The sequence below is a fragment of the Haliotis cracherodii genome, unplaced genomic scaffold (assembly GCF_022045235.1).
Source record: "Haliotis cracherodii isolate W230 unplaced genomic scaffold, xgHalCrac1.p SCAF_6, whole genome shotgun sequence".
NCBI classification, from domain to species: Eukaryota; Metazoa; Mollusca; class Gastropoda; order Lepetellida; family Haliotidae; genus Haliotis; species Haliotis cracherodii.
The window spans coordinates 70,102,242-70,123,356 of NW_027266319.1; the positions used below are offsets into that span (position 1 = coordinate 70,102,242).

Consider the following 21,115-nt stretch of genomic DNA (forward strand, 5'->3'; position numbering starts at 1 on the left):
TCCATACTAAGATAGCTCCATTGTACGACTAGTCCGCAAACATACATGTGTCTGAAAAAGTTCATGAATCAGACCTCTTGTTTTGTCCACTATTTTGACTGCCTCTCTCCAGTACAACATATACTTCCAGTGGCCTCACACATCGCCAGAGTGGCACAAGACTGAACGCATACCACGCTATGGTCGTGTCGGGAGATATATATCCAGGCATCGCTGATCATGGATCTCATCTCAGATAAAGCATCAATCGCGAATATCTGACCGAACAAGTTTATTGAGCGTAAAGAGCGTAAAAGACAAAAAAGGTGAACATGATATGCGTGTATCCTTGAAAGTCCTTGACGACACCAGGTGTCTGAGAGATGGTAAGTATGCCCTGCTCTACCGATAGCACCCGGCACATGATGTTAAAGAAGCAGACAGTGTTTTTTAGCTGTGACATTTGAATAAAGGTACCTGTTCAGAAGTATCTCGGCACCCTAGAAATGCAGACGTCATAATATGTAGCTGCTGTGTCTGTCTTGTCGTCAGTTGACCGCAACAAACACTTGTCAGTCCAACATACAGTGTCTATCTATGACGTACAATTTTAACGTACTTTTAGGTTGGTATTTATGTAGTGAACTTCATAGCATTGTGTGCGTACAACGGGAAACAAAGACGACTTAATTTGGCATACAGGATTTTTGTGAACATAAAACTTCCTGAATCCCAAATCATGTACATCCTTTAGCACCTTCAACATCTGTATGCACTCGTTTCGATCCGTGCACATCCCATGATATTCAACAAGAAGCTGTCGGACAGAGGAGAGATTCCGAGAGACCACCATTTCCGGCAGGGATCGCCATTCAGAGTGTTCGACGTCCATTTTAAGAACATCGATGATTTTCTGAAAAAGAAATATTGCTTCAGTATTGAGTGAGGAACATGTATAAGGCCGCTTTGAATGTGTTTCAGTTCATAGGTGGGTGAAATTGAGTTTAACGGCGCACTGATATAGCGACGTGCATGCACGTGTTTGTGTGTGTGTGTGTGTGTGTGTGTGTGTGTGTGCTTGTACTAGTCCGGACTGATGCCGAATTATAGTGCTAGCTCAGAGATACCATGCCGCAGTTTAACATGAATACCCCACACAGACACGGAATACTGACTCAGAGCCGACCAATCCTTGTTTTGGCCCATTAATGCTGAGCGCCAGACAAGGTAACAACAAGTACCATCTGTAACCGTCTTTTGGTATGACGCGGCCGGGGATCGAACCCCGGACCTACTACCACTAGACCACGGAGGATGTTATATCAGGTTAAAACCCTTATCATGCAGCCTCACTGATCTTCTGCTACAGTGAGTGAGTGAGTGAGTGAGTGAGTGAGTGAGTATGGTTTTACACCACTTTTAGCAATATTCTAGCAATATCACGGCGGGGGACACCAGAGCTTCACACATTGTACCCATGTAGGGAATCGAACCCGGGTCTTCGGCATAGGGTAACCAATAGGCTACCCCACCACTACCAGAGGACTTAAACAAATGAGGGTGCGGGTTGCAAACACAGTTCCAAACCTTGTTAATTAAAGAGAATGATTATTGTTAAACGCCACTTTCTTCCCACAACCAACTGATGCGCCGTGGTATGACTGAAATAGTGGTCCTACATATGTACCTCCTGGTGATTGAGCATGGCCTTCACTCGGCCCAGGGTGTGCATCTCCCAGTGTTGTCCGTTCACCGTGTTCTCCCTATCTATGCCTACGTTCAAGAAACGAACACGTGCTGATCTCTGGTAGCTGTTTTTCTTCATGCTGAAACGATACCATATTCAAACACATGTAAAACGTCCACTTTACAGTTTATTATAAAATAGATTTCAAGACGTGTTACATCAATATTGAATGTGGTCTAGACGACTGAGGAGTTTTGTCAACAGGTGTGCAAGAATAAGCCCTGATTTTGATCCTTTGTTTGTTGAAACTAACCTTCCACATTTAGCAGACTCCAAGATTCCAAGATTCGCCCTAACTATATACCATTATATGGGGTTCACCAACGAAGTGAACGAAGGCGTGTGTATGTAGAAGTTATACCTTTTGTAAAGATGACAGTAGCGGTAGGGTATAGCTTGAATGTCCATGCAATATCTTTTGGCGTAGTGACAGTTTCTGTTTGTTTGTTTGTCAGTTAACGCCGCACTCAGCAATATTCCAGCTACATGGCGGCGGTCTGTAAATAATCGACAATCCAAAGATTCACATCATGAGCATCGACCCACGGAACTGGGATACGATGACATGCATCAACCACGTCAGCGAGCTTCGGGGTGACAGTACTAGCGTTAGAGTATGGCTTGCATTGATATGCAATAGGTGTTGATAACACTAACGGTTCGGCTCGACATTCCAGACGCTTGTAGTCTGTGCCTACTTGTGTGGGGATGTCGCAAGGTGTACTCACAGAGGCACCTGTAGTCTTTACTTCAGAACATGTAATCATTACGTAACTGTGCCGAGGGATTATATTATTATTTGAGGCTTATTTGTAAATATCTGTGTCACAAGGTAATCCTCAACTGAATTGTTTTATGCTGTGACGCAACGACATCATAGGTCCTGTTGGGTCAGAGGCCAACACCAGTGCCGCCCGAAGGCGCACCATGCAGTCAGCGGATGCCGGCAGGCCCACTCGGTTGCCAGCTGGGAAGTACATGGAGATACGTATGGATCATTTCTTATTTGCTGGAAAGGAAAATCATACAGCACTGCAGATCGTCTGCAGATATGTCTTCTCTGTATTATCAAGAAACTAGTTTCCAAAACTAAAATTACACGGAAAGTCCTCCCCTTGCTGTTAAGGAAGTGAGTAAATTTAGGTAGTCTCCTTAAAACTCTGTTTTCTGGTGTCGGTCTGATCCCAGACACACCTGCATGTATCCCACGTGCAGCGTTTGGTGGTGTGACACCAATCTCCGTGAAAGGGGGCTTCGAACCAGTGACCAGCGGACACTCCTGACAAGCATCGTGATATAGGATTATAAAATTGTACAAACCTTGGGTCAAACGAAAATACGCCACACTCGTAGTTTTTCGCCGTATCATCGTCGAAAGTAAAGTCAAAGTTGATGCTGCAACAACAAAAAAAACGACTTATGGAGACTCACGTTTTCGGCTTGGAGTTTTACTTATCCAAGGAAGTACTTAATTCCCGACGAGCGACACTGATCGAATCTGGATAAAAAAAAACGTGGGTTGACAGGACGAGCAGTGGACAGTGGGGACGCTCACTTATAAACATTGTGCCATTTGACCCCAATTCAATCGGGCAGGTCACATACCCGTGAAGATCCGGGGTAGAATTGGTCTGCAGCAACCCATGCTTGCCATAAAATGCGACTATGCTTGTGTAAGAGGCGACTAACGGGATCGGGTGTCAGGCTCGCCTACTTGGTTGATGGATGTCATCGTATCCAAATTGCGTGGATCGATGCTCATGATATCAATCACTGGATTGTCTGGTCCAGACTCGATTATTTACAGACCGCCGTCATATAGCTGGATAATTGCTGAGTGCGGTGTTAAACAACAAACAAACAAACAACATCAGTCACTGACTCACCCAAAGGAGTACACAATACAAGGCTTTACGGGACGATATTCTCTGTCATCACATATTTCCCAGCCTCCGTCTCCCAGATTTCCCATCCGCAACTTCCGGGAGCACATTATGTCTACGTTGTCAAGGTAACTATGTGAAAAACACAGTGATGAATGTTATATGCGTGTCCACGATTGCATATACAAAATCAATTTTGTTAGATCTATTACAATATCACGTGACGTGACGTCGTCACTTAACTCTTGTATAACAATGTATAATACTTAAAGCCGCAGCATTCGCTTCTTACACTTGCGTTATTATAGAGATATTCTTGAAAACATAATGAAAAAACTGTCCAAACTCGTTAGTCTGACCCCGCTACTCCGGATGCCTCGCTTTCAGGAGGCCATACAGTTTAGGGTTGACTCTAATATATATACATGTATTTAAGAAATAAACGATTCGTGGTCATTGTTTATCGTACAATAAAACACTGCAGGGAGAATACATATTGTACGATAAACAACGACCACGAGTCGTTTATCTTTTACATGAGACATCAAAATTATGTACAGCCTCTTTGAGGATGTTGATAAAATGTACAAGCTTTAAACATATTTACCCAATTTTGATTATAATGATGACCTCCCGAATATATGCGTTGCCCAGCTATATCTGTGTGGAAGATCTCACCCCCTCTCAAAAGTAACGTCGTCCAATATACGACGTAATAATGCGAGCGCATGTTCGAATCTCCAGAACTTACGGCATGATAGAACAATGTTTTATTGTGAAATAAACCATACTTCGTTCTTCATTGCTCTGCGATTTTGCGCGCAGCTATCTGATACATGTATATATATATATATATATATATATATATATATATATATATATATCAACAGGAACACAAGCCCTTCCACTGGAAGTTATTTATCTGCACGAATTCACCTGAAACGGTACCGTCTGGTCTAACCAGGTGTCGCTGTACACAGACACATACCTGTGGTAGGTCCGAAACACCGCGGCGGCTGACAACTTGTCTATAGCAGCTTTGTCCGGCAGGATAATCTAGAATCAATGTCATCAGTATCTGGTGTCGTCATTCAGGTAAAGTGTGGGAAGAATTATCGAAATACATTGTAACTCCGGGAGGCCGGACACCCTATTATCTGGACATATACCAAATCGTCAGGACGGGTGAGGTGTGGTGAAATGTGGTTTAACGTCGCGTTCAAGATTATTACATTTACATAGTGAAGTACATGTGTGTGTGTGTGTGGCTGCTTGTACTAGTCCGGGCTGATGCCGATTTTATAATGTTAGCCCACAGCGATACCATGCCGCAGTTTAGCATGAATATCAGTATACTGACTCAGAGCCGAACAGTCCTTGTTTTAGCCCCTTTATGACGAGAACCAGACAGGGTAACAACAAGTACCATTTGTTTACGTCGTTTGGTATGACGCGACCGGAGATCAAACCCCGACCTTCCGCTCTCCGGCAGGCGTCTATCACTAGACTAGGCAGGCGGTCGACCTTTAGGATGGATCTGTTATGTATTGGTTGAACTATATTACATAAGGTTACAATACCATATTACTGAAACGAACTTACGCTATTCTGAAATAACAGAGAGCTATGCTATTTCACGGTACGCGCCTTCTGGTGTTTGGCTGTGGGTACCCAGACATTACCTGGCCTTGTCGTCGAATGTCTCCGAGGGGCGTTTTGTCGTTGAGGTCATTTTCCGTCACCGCAACACTATCTGCTTTCTTGTTCACCTGAAATACAAAGTGCCTTTCTCTTCAGCAATCATTCTACAGCCATCATTCGTAATAGGCGTCACCTATGTAAAATAAATGAATGCAGATTCGTGTTTCCGAGTGGTCTTGTGAGATGCAACGTAAATACCAGTGGACGCGATGGGTTTTATTTCCCCCTTCCGACCGGTCGTGAGTCACCGACGCGCTGAATGTCTTGGACATGCCTCAGTTCTGTACTTCTTCTCACACCAGGAAAGTAAGTCTGATCCCCCCACGCCAGAAACCTATGATTGTGGGTTCGAATCCCAGTTCGCGCCGATACCGTTTCTAGGTTTGTCAGCACCATGATATAACTTGAATACTGTTAAAAGCGGCGTTAAACCCAACACACTCACTCACGTGAAAGCAACCTAATTCTTTCCAAAATCCAGATTGGGCATAAAAAGCCGTGCTTACATAAACAGTATTCATCTTGATACAAATGGGCTGTTCCCTTGATACAAATGGACTGTTCACTTGATACAAATGGGCTGTTCACTTGATACAAATGGGCTGTTCACTTGATACAAATGGGCTGTTCACTTGATACATATGGGCTGTTCACTTGATACATATGGGCTGTTCACTTGATACAAATGGGCTGTTCACTTAATACATATGGGCTGTTCACTTGATACAAATGGGCCGTTCACTTGATACAAATGGGCTGTTCACTTGATACATATGGGCTGTTCACTTGATACATATGGGCTGTTCACTTGATACATATTGGCTGTTCACTTGATACAAATGGGCCGTTCACCTGATACAAATGTGCTGTTCAGTATGGTTGGGCCTCAAGGCTGGGTACACCTGAGCTGATTGCATTCATCTGCTCACTGAATCTGTTTCGACGATTGTACAGTCCTGATTATTAATCACTGACGCGAGCCCTGCGACAACGTCTAATGTTAAAGCGTTCCTTCGAAAGTCATTCAACTCATCATCCCTTAGAAAATCAGATTACCTCTCTGATGAAAGATGTGCCCTGTCTAGGTGCTGCTACAATCATGCGTCAGTACTGCCTAGCTAATGGATGAGTGAGTAAGTTCTGATTTTTAGCGCACATCATTTGGCAGTCATTCCGCCATGCTTGAGAAACAGATCTGTAGGTCTGATGCTGCGTATGACTTTGTATGCCTGAAGGCAAATTGTGATCATATTCTAATAACAATATCCTATCTGTTGTCAGTCTTTGATGACACTGATGTACTTTCAGTGTCACACAGGTGTGTACAGTATGACTGTAATCTGCATCCATAAACATTCAAGGATCCAGCTACCTGCACTCACCTGGTCGTGTTAGCGCCTTCAGGTGTAGATGACCAAGCACTCACCTGGTCGTGTTAGCGTCTTCAGGTGTAGATGACCAAGCACTTACCTGGTCGTGTTAGCGTCTTCAGGTGTAGATGACCAAGCACTTACCTGGTCGTGTTAGCGCCTTCAGGTGTAGATGACCAAGCACTCACCTGGTCGTGTTAGCGCCTTCAGGTGTAGATGACCAAGCACTCACCTGGTCGTGTTAGCGCCTTCAGGTGTAGATGACCAAGCACTTACCTGGTCGTGTTAGCGCCTTCAGGTGTAGATGACCAAGCACTTACCTGGTCGTGTTAGCGCCTTCAGGTGTAGATGACCAAGCACTCACCTGGTCGTGTTAGGGCCTTCAGGTGTAGACGACCAAGCACACACCTGGTTGTGTTAGCGTCTTCAGGTGTAGATGACCAAGCACTTATCTGGTCGTGTTAGCGCCTTCAGGTGTAGATGACCAAGCACTCACCTGGTCGTGTTAGCGCCTTCAGGTGTAGATGACCAAGCACTCACCTGGTCGTGTTAGCGCCTTCAGGTGTAGATGACCAAGCACTCACCTGGTCGTGTTAGCGCCTTCAGGTGTAGATGACCAAGCACTTACCTGGTCGTGTTAGCGCCTTCAGGTGTAGATGACCAAGCACTCACCTGGTCGTGTTAGCGTCTTCAGGTGTAGATGACCAAGCACTTACCTGGTCGTGTTAGCGTCTTCAGGTGTAGATGACCAAGCACTTACCTGGTCGTGTTAGCGCCTTCAGGTGTAGATGACCAAGCACTCACCTGGTCGTGTTAGCGTCTTCAGGTGTAGATGACCAAGCACTTACCTGGTCATGTTAGCGCCTTCAGGTGTGAAGACCAAGCACTCACCTGGTCGTGTTAGCGTCTTCAGGTGTAGATGACCAAGCACTTACCTGGTCGTGTTAGCGCCTTCAGGTGTAGATGACCAAGCACTCACCTGGTCATGTTAGCGCCTTCAGGTGTAGATGACCAAGCACTTACCTGGTCGTGTTAGCGTCTTCAGGTGTAGATGACCAAGCACTTACCTGGTCGTGTTAGCGCCTTCAGGTGTAGATGACCAAGCACTCACCTGGTCGTGTTAGCGCCTTCAGGTGTAGATGACCAAGCACTCACCTGGTCGTGTTAGCGTCTTCAGGTGTAGATGACGAAGCACTTACCTGGTCATGTTAGCGCCTTCAGGTGTGAAGACCAAGCACTCACCTGGTCGTGTTAGCGCCTTCAGGTGTAGATGACCAAGCACTTACCTGGTCGTGTTAGCGTCTTCAGGTGTAGATGACCAAGCACTCACCTGGTCGTGTTAGCGTCTTCAGGTGTAGATGACCAAGCACTTACCTGGTCGTGTTAGCGCCTTCAGGTGTAGATGACCAAGCACTCACCTGGTCGTGTTAGCGCCTTCAGGTGTAGATGACCAAGCACTCACCTGGTCGTGTTAGCGCCTATAAGTGTAGATGACCAAGCACTCACCTGGTTGTGTTAGCGTCTTCAGGTGTAGATGACCAAGCACTTACCTGGTTGTGTCAGCGCCTTCAGGTGTAGACGACCAAGCACTCACCTGGTCGTGTTAGCGCCTTCAGGTGTAGATGACCAAGCACTTACCTGGTCGTGTTAGCGCCTTCAGGTGTAGATGACCAAGCACTCACCTGGTCGTGTTAGCGCCTTCAGGTGTAGATGACCAAGCACTCACCTGGCCTTGTCGCCGGTGTTCTTCCAGCGGCGTGTTGTGGTTGAGGTCATTTTCCACCACCCTGACACCTGATTTCATGTTGACCTGAATAAAAAAGTGTCTTTCTACACTACAATCATTCTACAACCATTGTACTTACAAGACTTACTTGAAATCCACTTTCCTATGTGTACAGGTGTTGCTGTTATATGGACTGTCCAACTAATGAATGTGTGAGTTAGTAGTGATTTTCGCCGCATCAGCAATTTGGAAGACATTCCGACATGGTAGAGAAACAGAAGTATAGGAGTAATCTTGTTTATTATTTATGATGACCTAACATCAATGGTAGCCATGTTTAAAAAAGACAATAGCCTATGTGGTGTCTGTCTTTGATGCCCCTAATTGTGCTTTCAGCGTTACACATGTGTTTGTTTGTCTGTGTGTTGTTTAACGCCTCACAAATATATGACGGCAGTCTGTACATAATCGAGTCTGGACCAGACAATCCACGGGTTGTTATCATGAACATCGATCCACGCAATCGGGATGACATGTATCAACCAAGTCAGCAAGCCTGGTCACAGATTTGTACAGTACACTATATCTGTACTGTACTGTACTGTACTGTACTGCACACCCTCAACAAGCCATCACCGGCTCCCTGCACGCACCTGTAAGTGTTGACTCATGATCAGTGCCCCCAGCACCACACCGGCCAGCATCACCACCACCACTAGACTCCCCTTCATTGCATCAGCTACGTCTTCAGTCTGCAAGAACAAGTTACGGGACACTTTCCATTCCAGAGACCTTTCTAAATAATTGTCAAAATTTGTGAGGGTGCATTTTGTTCAATTAAGGATTGATTTTTTCCCGGTTCATTGAGGTATGAATCAAACGACGTGCAAACTTCTGTACATGATACCCGGAGACATGAAAGTTGAATGGAGGCGAGTGGGAAAAAAACAGGCGAGCGAGTCTGCACGTTGGCTGGTTCATTCATTCTGGGCCTTCGGTTTTAAAGGTTAGGTTGGACAATGAATATGCATCAAAGTCGCTAAGTGTCCTGTGCATGACGATACACGTGAGCAGAAAGAGAATTCCCTCGACTGTAATATTGGGATTCCCCGACATTCCGCGGTAATAAAAGTAGTGCGCCTCGGTAGGCGTGGCTTAATGTTTTACATTCATTGGGGAATGAATGCAATAACACGTGACCAAGTAGGCTAATCAGAAAGCAAAAATTTCAATGAACACAACGAAAATGTAATTATTCAGCTGTGAAAGAAAGAAAATGTTTTAAAATTAACAAGATAACTGAAGATTGCTGAAAGTATCAGTAATGTTTCTGGATTCAAGTTTCCTTCATGTGTTGTTTCTAGTAAATAATGTTAGCCTGAGCATATCAGTTACCTGTTGTAATATTCTGTCACTTTCATTCTAAACATCCTCTGAACGCTGAGATTTCTGGACATGTACTGATTGATGTATTGATGATATTTATTAATTATTATCTTTCAGATGTTGAGCCTATTAATGAACAAATGTCAATTCGTATATGATGTTATTTATAAATTTCATGTTTACACTTCCAATTGAAAGTAATCGAATAAAGGCTCACTTGTACCTTCGGTCTTTGTGAATTATTATCAGATTATTTTGGAACCGTGCCAGTGTGTATGATTTTACGCCGCTTTTAGCAATATTCTAGCAATATCACGGCGTGGGCACCAGAAATGGGCTTCACTAAATGTCCCCACGTGCGGTGCCTACCCCACCGCCCCTGTTAGATCTAGATATACCAGTTTCATTGGAAGTTTGAAACACATTGCCCCACCCAAAAGGGTGACATGTGCCGTAGGTAGAATTCTATATTACAATGATAATATGGCATATGCTACTCATTGAAGGTAGGTCACACTTGTCATCACTGCTCATATATCTCCATCCAAATATCATAACACCTCTATACATGAGACTCCACACACAAGTACAGAAATAGGCCCGGTAGTGATAATGGAAAACATACGACATGGATGATCTTCACTCATACCATAGCGTTACACTTAGGTCACTCAGGTCTTTTCCAGTCTGGGTCCTGTCCTAAAGATGTCACTAACCAAGTTTTATTTATTGACCTACAGAAAACCATTCATCTGTTATCACTTTTGAGTGTTTGGTCGTGTGAGTGAATTTGTCATTCTGTGTAAGTGATTGCCCAGCGTATCAGCCATGAATTAGTACTCAGACGATATAACCACTAATATAACCACTAATATAGCCACTAATATAACCACTATTATAACCACTAATATAGCCACTAATATAACCACTAATATAACCACTAATATAACCACTAATATAGCCACTATTATAACCACTAATATAGCCACTAATATAACCACTATTATAGCCACTAATATAGCCACTATTATAACCACTAATATAACCACTATTATAACCACTAATATAACCACTAATATAACCACTAATATAACCACTAATATAGCCACTAATATAGCCACTAATATAACCACTATTATAACCACTAATATAGCCACTATTATAACCACTAATATAACCACTATTATAACCACTAATATAACCACTAATATAACCACTAATATAGCCACTAATATAACCACTATTATAACCACTATTATAACCACTAATATAACCACTAATATAGCCACTAATATAACCACTATTATAACCACTAATATAACCACTAATATAGCCACTAATATAGCCACTAATATAACCACTAATATAGCCACTAATATAACCACTAATATAACCACTATTATAACCACTAATATAACCACTAATATAACCACTAATATAACCACTATTATAACCACTAATATAGCCACTAGTATAACATCTACAAGCACAAGAGTCAAAAAGACTTCTGCTGAGACTGAGGTGTCTCTACATCACCCACGACCATTTCGACCCCGCCCAACGAAAGAGTTTTTTTTCTGGAAACTTTTCGTCTGGCTATGACCTTACATAACAGATCAATGTGTGATCAAACTTTATTCGGGATTAAGGAAATATATCTTATACCCGAGATTTCAAAAATGCATGGCTTCAAAAGATAGGCTGGCCATCAGACTGAGTCCAAACCCTGTATGGACGCCATTTACACCGCTGTCCAATGACAGACAGACAATGTACAAATAATACAATGTTATTTATACATAAATGCATATGGCACACATTGAACAGTGTTCACATGATGGTTCCTGATGCAGTTTGCATTTCCTTCTATGCTTCAATACTCAAAGCAGAGTGTGGAGACTGTTCGCTTGACAGCACCTTCCATTGTTCGCTTGACAGCACCTTCCATTGTTCGCTTGACAGTACCTTCCATTGTTCGCTTGACAGCACCTTCCATTGTTCGCTTGACAGCACCTTCCATTGTTCCCTTGACAGCACCTTCCATTGTTCGCTTGACAGGACCTTCCATGGTCACCAGTTCGGAGTAACTTGCCGTCAATCCAGCAACCAGGATGAGGGGAGGCCGGGGGGGGGGCTCTGTCCCTGTTGTATTGTGTTTGTAGAATTGTGAATTTTCATCATAATTTCCATCATAATTTCCATTTGGTGTTTGTGTCCACATTCAAAGACAATTAGTCCCATTTACCATCCCTGCATGGGCTTCTTGCGCGTCCTTAAAGGGTTCCACTCCATCTTGGCGTCTGTCTGCCTTCTCATAGTAGCAGATCAACCTTTGTGAGTGTGTCCCAGTACTCTTGACATACAATTTCTCAGACAGCTACCATTGAAATAACAGGATCCTCATAGCTGTCTGCTAATCACCGCTGACACCATAACGGGAGGACTCTCTATTGACTCCCTCGCTTGGTTCTTCAAGACTGTTGACCTGGAGTTTTCATCCAGGGATCTCGACCGGGAAATCAGTTTCTGCAGAATTATGTAGAAAGATTTTAGCGATCAAAAGAATTGTTGCCACATGAACTTACAGAAAGAAAGTAGAAAATTCACATAAGTTATAACATATGAGTCTCGTTATTACCAAACATTTAAGATAAATATTGTTCCATTTGGAGTTGAAACATTCATTAATTGACATCTCTTAAAACGGTCCCCAGAAGCCTATGCTTGTCATCAATGTTAATCACTGGAATGTCAGGTCCAGACTCGATTATTTACAGACCGCCGTCATATAGCTGGAATATTGCTGAGTGTGGCGTAAAACAACGAACAAAACAAAAAAATACTAAAATGTCCACAATGTGCATGTAGGACATTTGATTCAAGTGAAAAGCGCCAGGTGAGATTCCGACTTAGAATTGCTCTGATGAAAATAATTCATGGAATTCATTCAGACTTAACATTCATCCCCCATTAAACAACTGTCAAACTACTTTTCGACAATAAAGTCTAGGTATTGGAACACGTTATATAGGGAGTCACTTGTTCGACAACTGTTCCACACTGCAAACACATCCTTGCCAAGGTGAAGGTCATGATTGAACTATTGCTTAATTATCTTAATTCTCTCCCATATGCCCCATGTGTAGGAAGTTGACATATGGTTTCCCTATATCAGTGCAATACAGTATTTACTTTTCTTTCTAGTCATGACATCGGTTTGGCTTTGTCATGGCGCTGTTGTAACACAGATCCAATCTTTACATGACACTTTGTTCAGGTAACCCAAGAATAAGACAACATCTGACTGAGGTGAACCTTGAGATCACTAGTGTAAACCTACAGACATGCACTTTCGATAAGCAATAATACAAGAGTCAACCTCACTTTAAGATGAAGACAACATCCGTTTACACGTTGAAATCCAGCTTTCAACTCAGATGTTTAATTTCTGCAGTATATGTGACAGATTCTGCAGCATATATGCAAAATTTCTGTGATTTATTTGCAAAATAAGTACATTTCAGCACTAAGTACGCATTTCTGCAAAAACTTCGTATAGAGGTTCATAAAACAAGGAAATTATTATGGGATCAATGTGAAATGTCTTAAGCGAAACAGAAAATAAAACCTTTCCTGGCCATTTTTGCAAACAAAAAATGCCTGTTAATTTACTTCATGGAACAAATTAATAGCAGTATTTGTCGCATACAAAGCGATTCCTTTCGATGTATATTGTACCTTATTATTTTCAACAACAAAACTAATAGTATAACTGTCACATATTAAATTATTGAGTCATGTATGTTATTATTCACTTAGGAAATAAACATACCGTGTTTTCAATGTAGAGCAAGGTAACCTGTTGACCGTACATGTAACTTTGTTCTACATTGAAAACACAGTGTGTTTATCTCCACTACCATAAAACGCGGACTCTTTGGGGTCAGCAAATACACTGAGTGAAGCGGCATGGGTTGAGTCCTGTGGTTAGGGTGGGTTGTGAAGCAGTTTGTTTTACACGGTAACACTTCACACGAATTTATGACAGGCAGTGAAAGCATGTAGCAGGGCTACTTCGTTAGCTAACATGAGGTGGGCACGCCTAAAGAAAACAAGCAAGCCTTGCAAAGCCTTCTTTCTACACTACAGGTCGCCATTATGAAAAGTGATTGCATGAATTTCATAATTAGTTGCCACACACGACTGGGTGACAATTTACAAATATCGGTGTTACTGAAGCTGTGCTGGTGTTGTACTGGTATTGTACTGGTATTGTACTGGTGTTGTACTGGTGTTGTACTTTGTGTCCTTGCATTGTTTGCTGAATACTTAAACTTGACTTGCTTTAAATAATGCAAGTGGTTAGCTCATAGCTCATGGCTCTTTGGAGTGATTAGTCTATACTTCGTTTATGAAACGCTCCCTTGCAACAGTGACCAAGTGGCTGTTAAAACTGAAATGCCACTTTACAATTAAATTTGGGTGAAACAAAAACCATCAACTGTAGATGTAAATAGAAAATTGATGCCACTATTTAATTTGGTATACATTTACTGATATATCAGTGTAAAAACTGTAACTCATTTGTGAGCTCCACCTCCACCTTTTGTTCAATGTCTTGTACAAATATGCATTGAAAAAATACATGATGAAAAGTTTGAAATTATCACACAAAAATTCTCACCAAAGGCGTGTCCTTATCCTCCCTGAGGGCGTCAGTGAATCTCACACGATGATGCACATGCTGAAACAGAAAACAGCTAACTTTTCTTAATCCCTTCAAAGTTTAAGTGTGAACGTGTTAAAGATTAGTAATCTACATCTGGCTTTCTTGAAACAATGTGGTTCAGTTTGGAACACATGACAGGAATAAACATGGCACTTTGTGTGTGACATTCGCTTTGCCACTTTCATACTCTTGGTAATTAACCCTTATTATCCAGTCTGACAGTCATTATGAAAATAGAGACATGCCCTTTTAACGCCCTACACTTGTACTATACAGTTCCTATGCACTGACATATTGACAACAAACAATTGATCAAAATAGAAATATATTTTTCACACACACCAAAAGGCCCTTAGTAAAGCAACATTTATAGAACAAGATGGAGTTAAAGAAAATATATTAATCAATCTATTCCGTAACATCTGTAAAAATTATTGAAGCCGTGAACATCAGGAAACGAAGCCCTGCTGTGTAGGCCTACCTGACTTCCGCAAACTTCTCTTCGTTCACCGCTGTTACGGAGCTCTCGTCTTTCCGCATATTGATGTCAGTCGAGTTTGCAAAATACCGTTGACGCCCGCGTGGTGGATGGCTCAGAGGGACTTCCGTACGTGGCGGTAATGATTGAGTACAACGAAACTGACGATCGGGAGCAGCCATAGAATATGTTCACCACTAATTTCATTCAGGTATCGATAGGCTTGGGATAGCGTTGGGTGTAAGAGGCTCACCTAAATATGTATTTTCCGATGCGAAAGTTGGTTGGTTGGTTTGTTGTTTAACGCCGCACTCAGCAGTGTTCCAGCTAGATATGACTGCGGTCTGTAAATAATCGAGTCTGGAACAGATAATCCAATGATTGATATCATGATCATCGATCCACGCAATTGAGATACGATGACATGCTTCAACCAAGTCTGCGAGTCTGACCACCCGATCCCGTTAGTCGACTCTCACGACAAGCATAGTCGCCTTTTACAGCAAGCATTCGTTGCTGAAGACCAATTCTACCCCGGATCTCCGAAGAAGGTAGATCTATATCTATATATCAAAATCAGGTTTTATGATACTATTATTTGGCGAACATATTCTGTAATCGCAACAATTTACTTTATCTTTGTCCAAGTTGGTGGCGTTCTTTGTCATGGATATTTTCAAACAAAAAAAATGTTCTGCACTCTAACATTGAATTTCATTTTATGAACATCGATTCAAATTGACCCTTTCGGAAACACGAAGAACGTCATAAATGTTCTTATCGCGATAGCAATCCACATAACTATCGAGTCGATAGCCTAAAATATATTTCTTTCCGAGTGCAAGCTGAAACAAGTTGAAACAACATACCTTTCAGATAATGTCGCAAGATGTCGGCAGGCTGACCGTGACTCAGTAATGTCCTTGACTCAGGGGCAGCTAATCTTAGTTCATACTCTAGTTGGGAGTGGTTTCCCTTTGTTCTTATTATGGAATTTCACTTAACGAGTGTATTTTCCGAGAGAATGCGAGTGCAATACATGAGTTCTTACACGAGTGTCGTAATACATATGTATGCCTTCGCCCGACAGGCACCTTGCTAAATGCACAGGCGGCTTCGTCAGCGAGATTGTTAGCATACAATATTAGGTACATGGTCGTGTGCTCAATGTTACAGTCATTAAGCACAGAGTTCAGCCGTTCTATATATAACTTCTAGATCACGTTTGTGTCTATGCTTTGGTCATATTTTCAAGTAATCTACATACAATATAAATATATATATATAATTAATCATTTAATAGGGAAATGCAAATAATACAGTATTACAAATGTCTTATTCCTTCTTTTTTTCTTCTTTTTTTTGTGTGTTTTTTAAAACTATATTATCTAAATCATACAAGACAAATATTTGAAACGAAGTGATTTACACTTTATTTCTGTTAAATACAGGTAACAACTGTGAATGCAGCATTAACTGTAAGGCTGGATCCCATACTTTCACAAAATGTTACTCATCCAATCAACGCATCCGACTCTAACCAACCAGTCACAATATAGAGACTTAGTCCACTGCACATGTCTATTAGTGACCTACCAAATACATTTATCTAATTATCTTCAGATCGTCTATCAACTACAATATCATATCTGTTTTCATTGTTATGGTGACAGTTGAAATGACACAATTAATAATCTTCCTAGGCCTGTAAGTCCCCAGTTCTTGCATTAAAATCACCCCCAATCAAAATCAACAATGTTTTAAGAATTAACAATACCATTTATTTCATAATAGGCTGGTCATTGATGTGGGATTTTAAGTACAAATGCAAAGCACGACTTTTGAATGATGGAACAGTTCATGCCTAAGTTTAAAAACTATTCAAGCATGACAAGAAAGAAGATAATTTACGTATCTTCTTAACGACATCTACCAAGCACTGCGACAGCACCTGAGTTAAGTCCCCTTGGATTTCAAAGTCCTTACTAATGCAGCTGACACTATCTAGGTCATGTATCCATGTTTCTCTTTATCTTATAACGTCAAATGAATTTATATTAAATCAGTATCGTCTATTTTTTTAGGAATCCGTCTATATTCCAAAACGCATACGTTATTTTACGACTCTGCACGGAGGCCTGGTCGTGTCCCTATGTAGACGGTGCGACTCCACCTCTAGACCGCCCAGTAATCGATATCATGAGCATCGATTTACGTAATTGGGATACGATGGCATGCATCAACCAAGTCAGCGACCACCCGATCCCGTTAGTCGCCTCTTACGACAAGCATGGGTTGCTGAAGATCAGCCCTGACCGGATCTCCACGGGGTCCCAGCACTGGGCACGAGAACCTGTTCTGTCTCCGACTCCAACACGAAGAGAATCCAAATAGATTATGAAGGAAAACCAAATTCACTTGTCTGAATCAACGAAACATTTAAAATACTAACCTCAACAACAGCGAGAGAAAAGTGGACTGTTGTTTATAGTAGATCTGTCCGTGCCTTTGTCGCGCTATCATTCAAGTAGTGACCTGGCCGTCAGTGTCATACTGCTGTTAGTGGGAAGGTATCCTCAAGAAAATCACATCACTATGAATTCTACTTGAATATCTGCCTTGTGCAGCTGTCTTTAAAGTCTGTGTCGGACATGCTGCCCTCAGGTTCAGTTATAGGCGTCTGTATGCGGAAGAGGACATCAGCTGTAGCTCACCTAGACGCGTCCACGGGGGGCGGCAAACAACATCTGGTTTTAGTCAGTAAACATTTACACGAGGACACAGAAACTGTACTTAGTATTCGCTTTGCGTATTGGTTGGTATTATCTAAAAAACTACAACAGAGATTATTATACAAGTATGTGTGTCATACAGATTTTATGAGACGATTGTCATAATTCTTGTATTCCCCGAGCGAGGGTAATGCCTGCATTCTTACACTGGTTTCGTAAAATCAGTATGACACACACACACAAGTGTAATAATTTATTTAGTATGCATTATGTCTTAATCCTTTGACGCTTCCCTTTAGAAAAAATACACTGATCACCCCCGCTGTCCAAGAATACCACAATTTCTTGAATATCGTCATATTAACCTTAACCCTCTGGATGCCGAGTTTCCGCACACTTTCCTAAGATCGGAAAAGTGAAGGTTGTGCGAGAATTGCGCTCACGCGGCACTGGATCTACTTCTGGCTATATAATTTCGCAGAGGTGGAGAATATTAAATTTCCTATTTGATGGTGTAAATTTAACTGCAAATATTAAACCAGTTTCTAAAAAAACACCTTTTAAGTGTTGTCCGAGAATTTATTGTATATCAAACGACATAAAAAACAATTCCAACACCAAGACCAAGACAATTCCTTCAGAGATGTGTGCATATATTTTAACGAAAAATATTATCCATTTTGATAAAGTAATAAAATAAAATGAAACGGCTATTCATTGACATTGGTTATTTGAACTTATGATATTGACTATTACACATCCCAAGAAGTACGTACATGCTGCAGTTACATTTACACTTCATCTTGTAACACTTGTCCAAAGGAAAGAAATATCGTATTTGACACTATAAAATTTTCAATTCTTATGTAAAAAATGTTAAAACAAACAGGAGATTATCAAAGGTTCGTTCATACGTGTTGTGGCCTATATTTACGCATGGCATCATTTTGAACATTGACAAATATCCAAAGTGAAATTATTTGTGTGAAAAAATGTATAAAAGATATGCAAAATCAACAGGCTTGCTGACATGGCTGATGACATTACCCCTGTGTGACCGGGTGGTCAGGCTTGCTGACATGGCTGATGACATTACCCCTGTGTGACCGGCATTGACAGTAGGTTTTGTAAATCAGTTCTGATAGACCTGAAGACGGGCAACAGTGGTAGTCACCGTCAGCAGCAATGACAATACAGCCATTATGACAACATGAATCATCGATGCACTGGCAGCCAGTACTTTACCATATTGAACTTAAACAGTAACTGTTACATGGTACTTAACATAGTGCCCAATACACGTGTAACCCCATCGAGTCAGCTTATAACTCAAGTATGCCATTTACTCCAAATCCCCATAACATCAATGCTGTACATGTCAAATATCACGTTTCGCCTGTATTACATCTGCTTCTACTCTGACTCTACTCTATTTAACTGCACTTGGGTGAGGTAAGCTCCGTGGGCAGGTACTTGGTGATGACTGATATCCTTACACCCTTACCTGCGTCCCATGGTTACGCTAACCTCCACCAAAAGCAGGACTGAGAGACAGGCCTGAGAGACAAACTATTTTGTCTTAGATTATCCTACCCTTCAGTGATCCTTTATTTTTTTTCCCTGTTGGTACCAAGTAGGCGTGTATTCCGTCCGATGCAATTCCTTTTATGAACCTGGTGTCATATGTTACCGTGTTATTCGGGTGAACAACTCACTTGTCTTTGCGTGTGTTTGTGACGGCTGCCGACGGTTGGGCAGAATACGCTCACCTTTTCGCGAAAACCTGGTACCATCATTATTCAATAGTGTTTGTTTGCTTGTTTTTCTGTGTTTTTGTTGTTGTTTTTTTAACGCCACACTCAGCATTATTCCAACTATATGACGCCTGTCTGTAAATAATCGAGTCTGGACCAGACAATCCAGTGATTGATATCATGATAGTTGATCGACGCAATTGGTATACGATAACATGCATCAACCAAGTCAGCGAGCTTGACCACCCGATCCCGTTAGTCGCCTCTTACGACAAGCATGGGTTGCTGAAGACCAACTCTAACCTAGATATTAACTGGTCTATTTAACAGTAATTCATAAACACCTGCTCATGAAATTGAATCGTACAATGAACTGTTTTAAGCAGAGATTTCACATGATTTTGGTTAGCTTTTGTCGCTTTTATTTCAATTGGGTCATAGCTTTTTTATCGGGATAGGTGTAAAATGTACATAACGTTAAAAGAAAACATTATAAACAGCAGTACTTCTATATACAAAATCAAATATGAAACATTGATACACAATTCATAATCAAACCATATATGGTGCTGCGTACATATGCAGCAGGACAACCCCGCAGTTCAGTACACAGAAACACGAAATGTATGTGTGATAGGACAGCCTCTCTCCTCTCTAACGCTAGGCGTTTTCATTTATAAGGTGCACGTCAAACCTACAATATAGTTACTTCAATAAAATTACATGAGTAAAGAGTTTAACACTCACATGTTTGCGTGGAAATTTAGTTCTATCCTACAAACAAAACTTGCGTAACTTCCGCGTGTCACATTGGGTAATACAGACGTGTGCTACATGCCATGTCGTCTTGCCAAACAACGCAGCGGTCAGACGCTATATCGTGCACTGCTTTGTCGATCTGCGATCGGTGAGATTACAGCCACGGTCTGGCGTGTGATAAATAATACCTTGTCTGATCATGTCGAAACAGTTTGGAAACTGTTCTCATTTCAGGGACCTTCTGTGCCTAATTATCATTGTGCGCGCGTGTGTGCGCGCGTGCGTGCGTGCGTGCGTGCATGTGTGTTTTACGTCGCTCTCAGCAATATTTTAGCTATATGAAGGAGGTCTGTACATAATCACGTCTGAACCAGATAATCCAGTGATTGATACCATGATGCGCAACGACCACGCCGTCGAGGTACTTTGACACGCCATCAACAGAGTGAGAAAGCCTGACCATATCCTATCAACTGAGTTGCCGAGTGCGACCATCCCTACGGGGATGATGCCAATCGTCAATGTCATAGTGGCAACAGTTTCATGTATTGTATCGACAGAGATGTGGCAGGTGTATTTCCCACTGATGACGTGTGTCAAAGAGGAGTGACAATAATTTAAACTTTCACTTGCTTACGTTCATTCTTATATTGTAGACAGTTTGTTTTGCTGTGGAACTCGGGAAGTGAAGTTAAAACTTACAAATGCTATTTTACCTGTGTAGTTAAAGTAGCATATGTCCGGCGTCTGTTTATGCATGTATGAACCCGGACGTAATCATGATCACGACTGACTTAATTTATTCTTTACCGCCCGTGTGGTCTAGTGGATATAGCGTCTGCGTGGCCTGGAAGGTCGGCGGTTCGATCTC

At 41.8% G+C, this 21,115-nt stretch overlaps 1 protein-coding gene across 2 annotated transcripts; it reads right to left on the reverse strand.

Moving 5' to 3' along the window:
• Positions 1-267: 267 nt before the first annotated feature.
• On the reverse strand, positions 268-20,305 carry LOC139445839 (probable methyltransferase-like protein 24). Of its 2 annotated transcripts, none has more exons than XM_071227068.1 (9): positions 20,233-20,305; positions 9,060-9,158; positions 8,407-8,490; positions 5,292-5,378; positions 4,598-4,665; positions 3,613-3,741; positions 3,047-3,121; positions 1,667-1,805; positions 268-892 (listed from the first exon to the last, which is right to left on the reverse strand). In XM_071227068.1, exons 2-9 carry the CDS (start codon positions 9,135-9,137, stop codon positions 590-592), a joined length of 963 nt encoding a protein of 320 aa, XP_071083169.1. In that variant the 5' UTR covers positions 9,138-9,158; positions 20,233-20,305; the 3' UTR covers positions 268-589. The 2 variants fall into 2 exon arrangements, with proteins under 2 accessions (XP_071083169.1, XP_071083168.1); XM_071227067.1 differs by lacking the exon at positions 20,233-20,305 and adding an exon at positions 17,452-17,532.
• Between the last annotated feature and the right edge of the window lie 810 nt (positions 20,306-21,115).

Bases quoted from the DNA above. Each gene is read 5' to 3' on its own strand.
- LOC139445839 (XM_071227068.1), bottom strand. From the start codon at position 9,137: ATGAAGGGGAGTCTAGTGGTGGTGGTGATGCTGGCCGGTGTGGTGCTG. The intron at 4,666-5,291 runs GTAATGTCTGGG...CATTGATTCTAG, and splicing joins ACATTCGACGACAAGGCCAG to ATTATCCTGCCGGACAAAGC. The intron at 893-1,666 runs GTACATATGTAG...TTTCTTTTTCAG, and splicing joins CCATGCTCAATCACCAGGAG to AAAATCATCGATGTTCTTAA.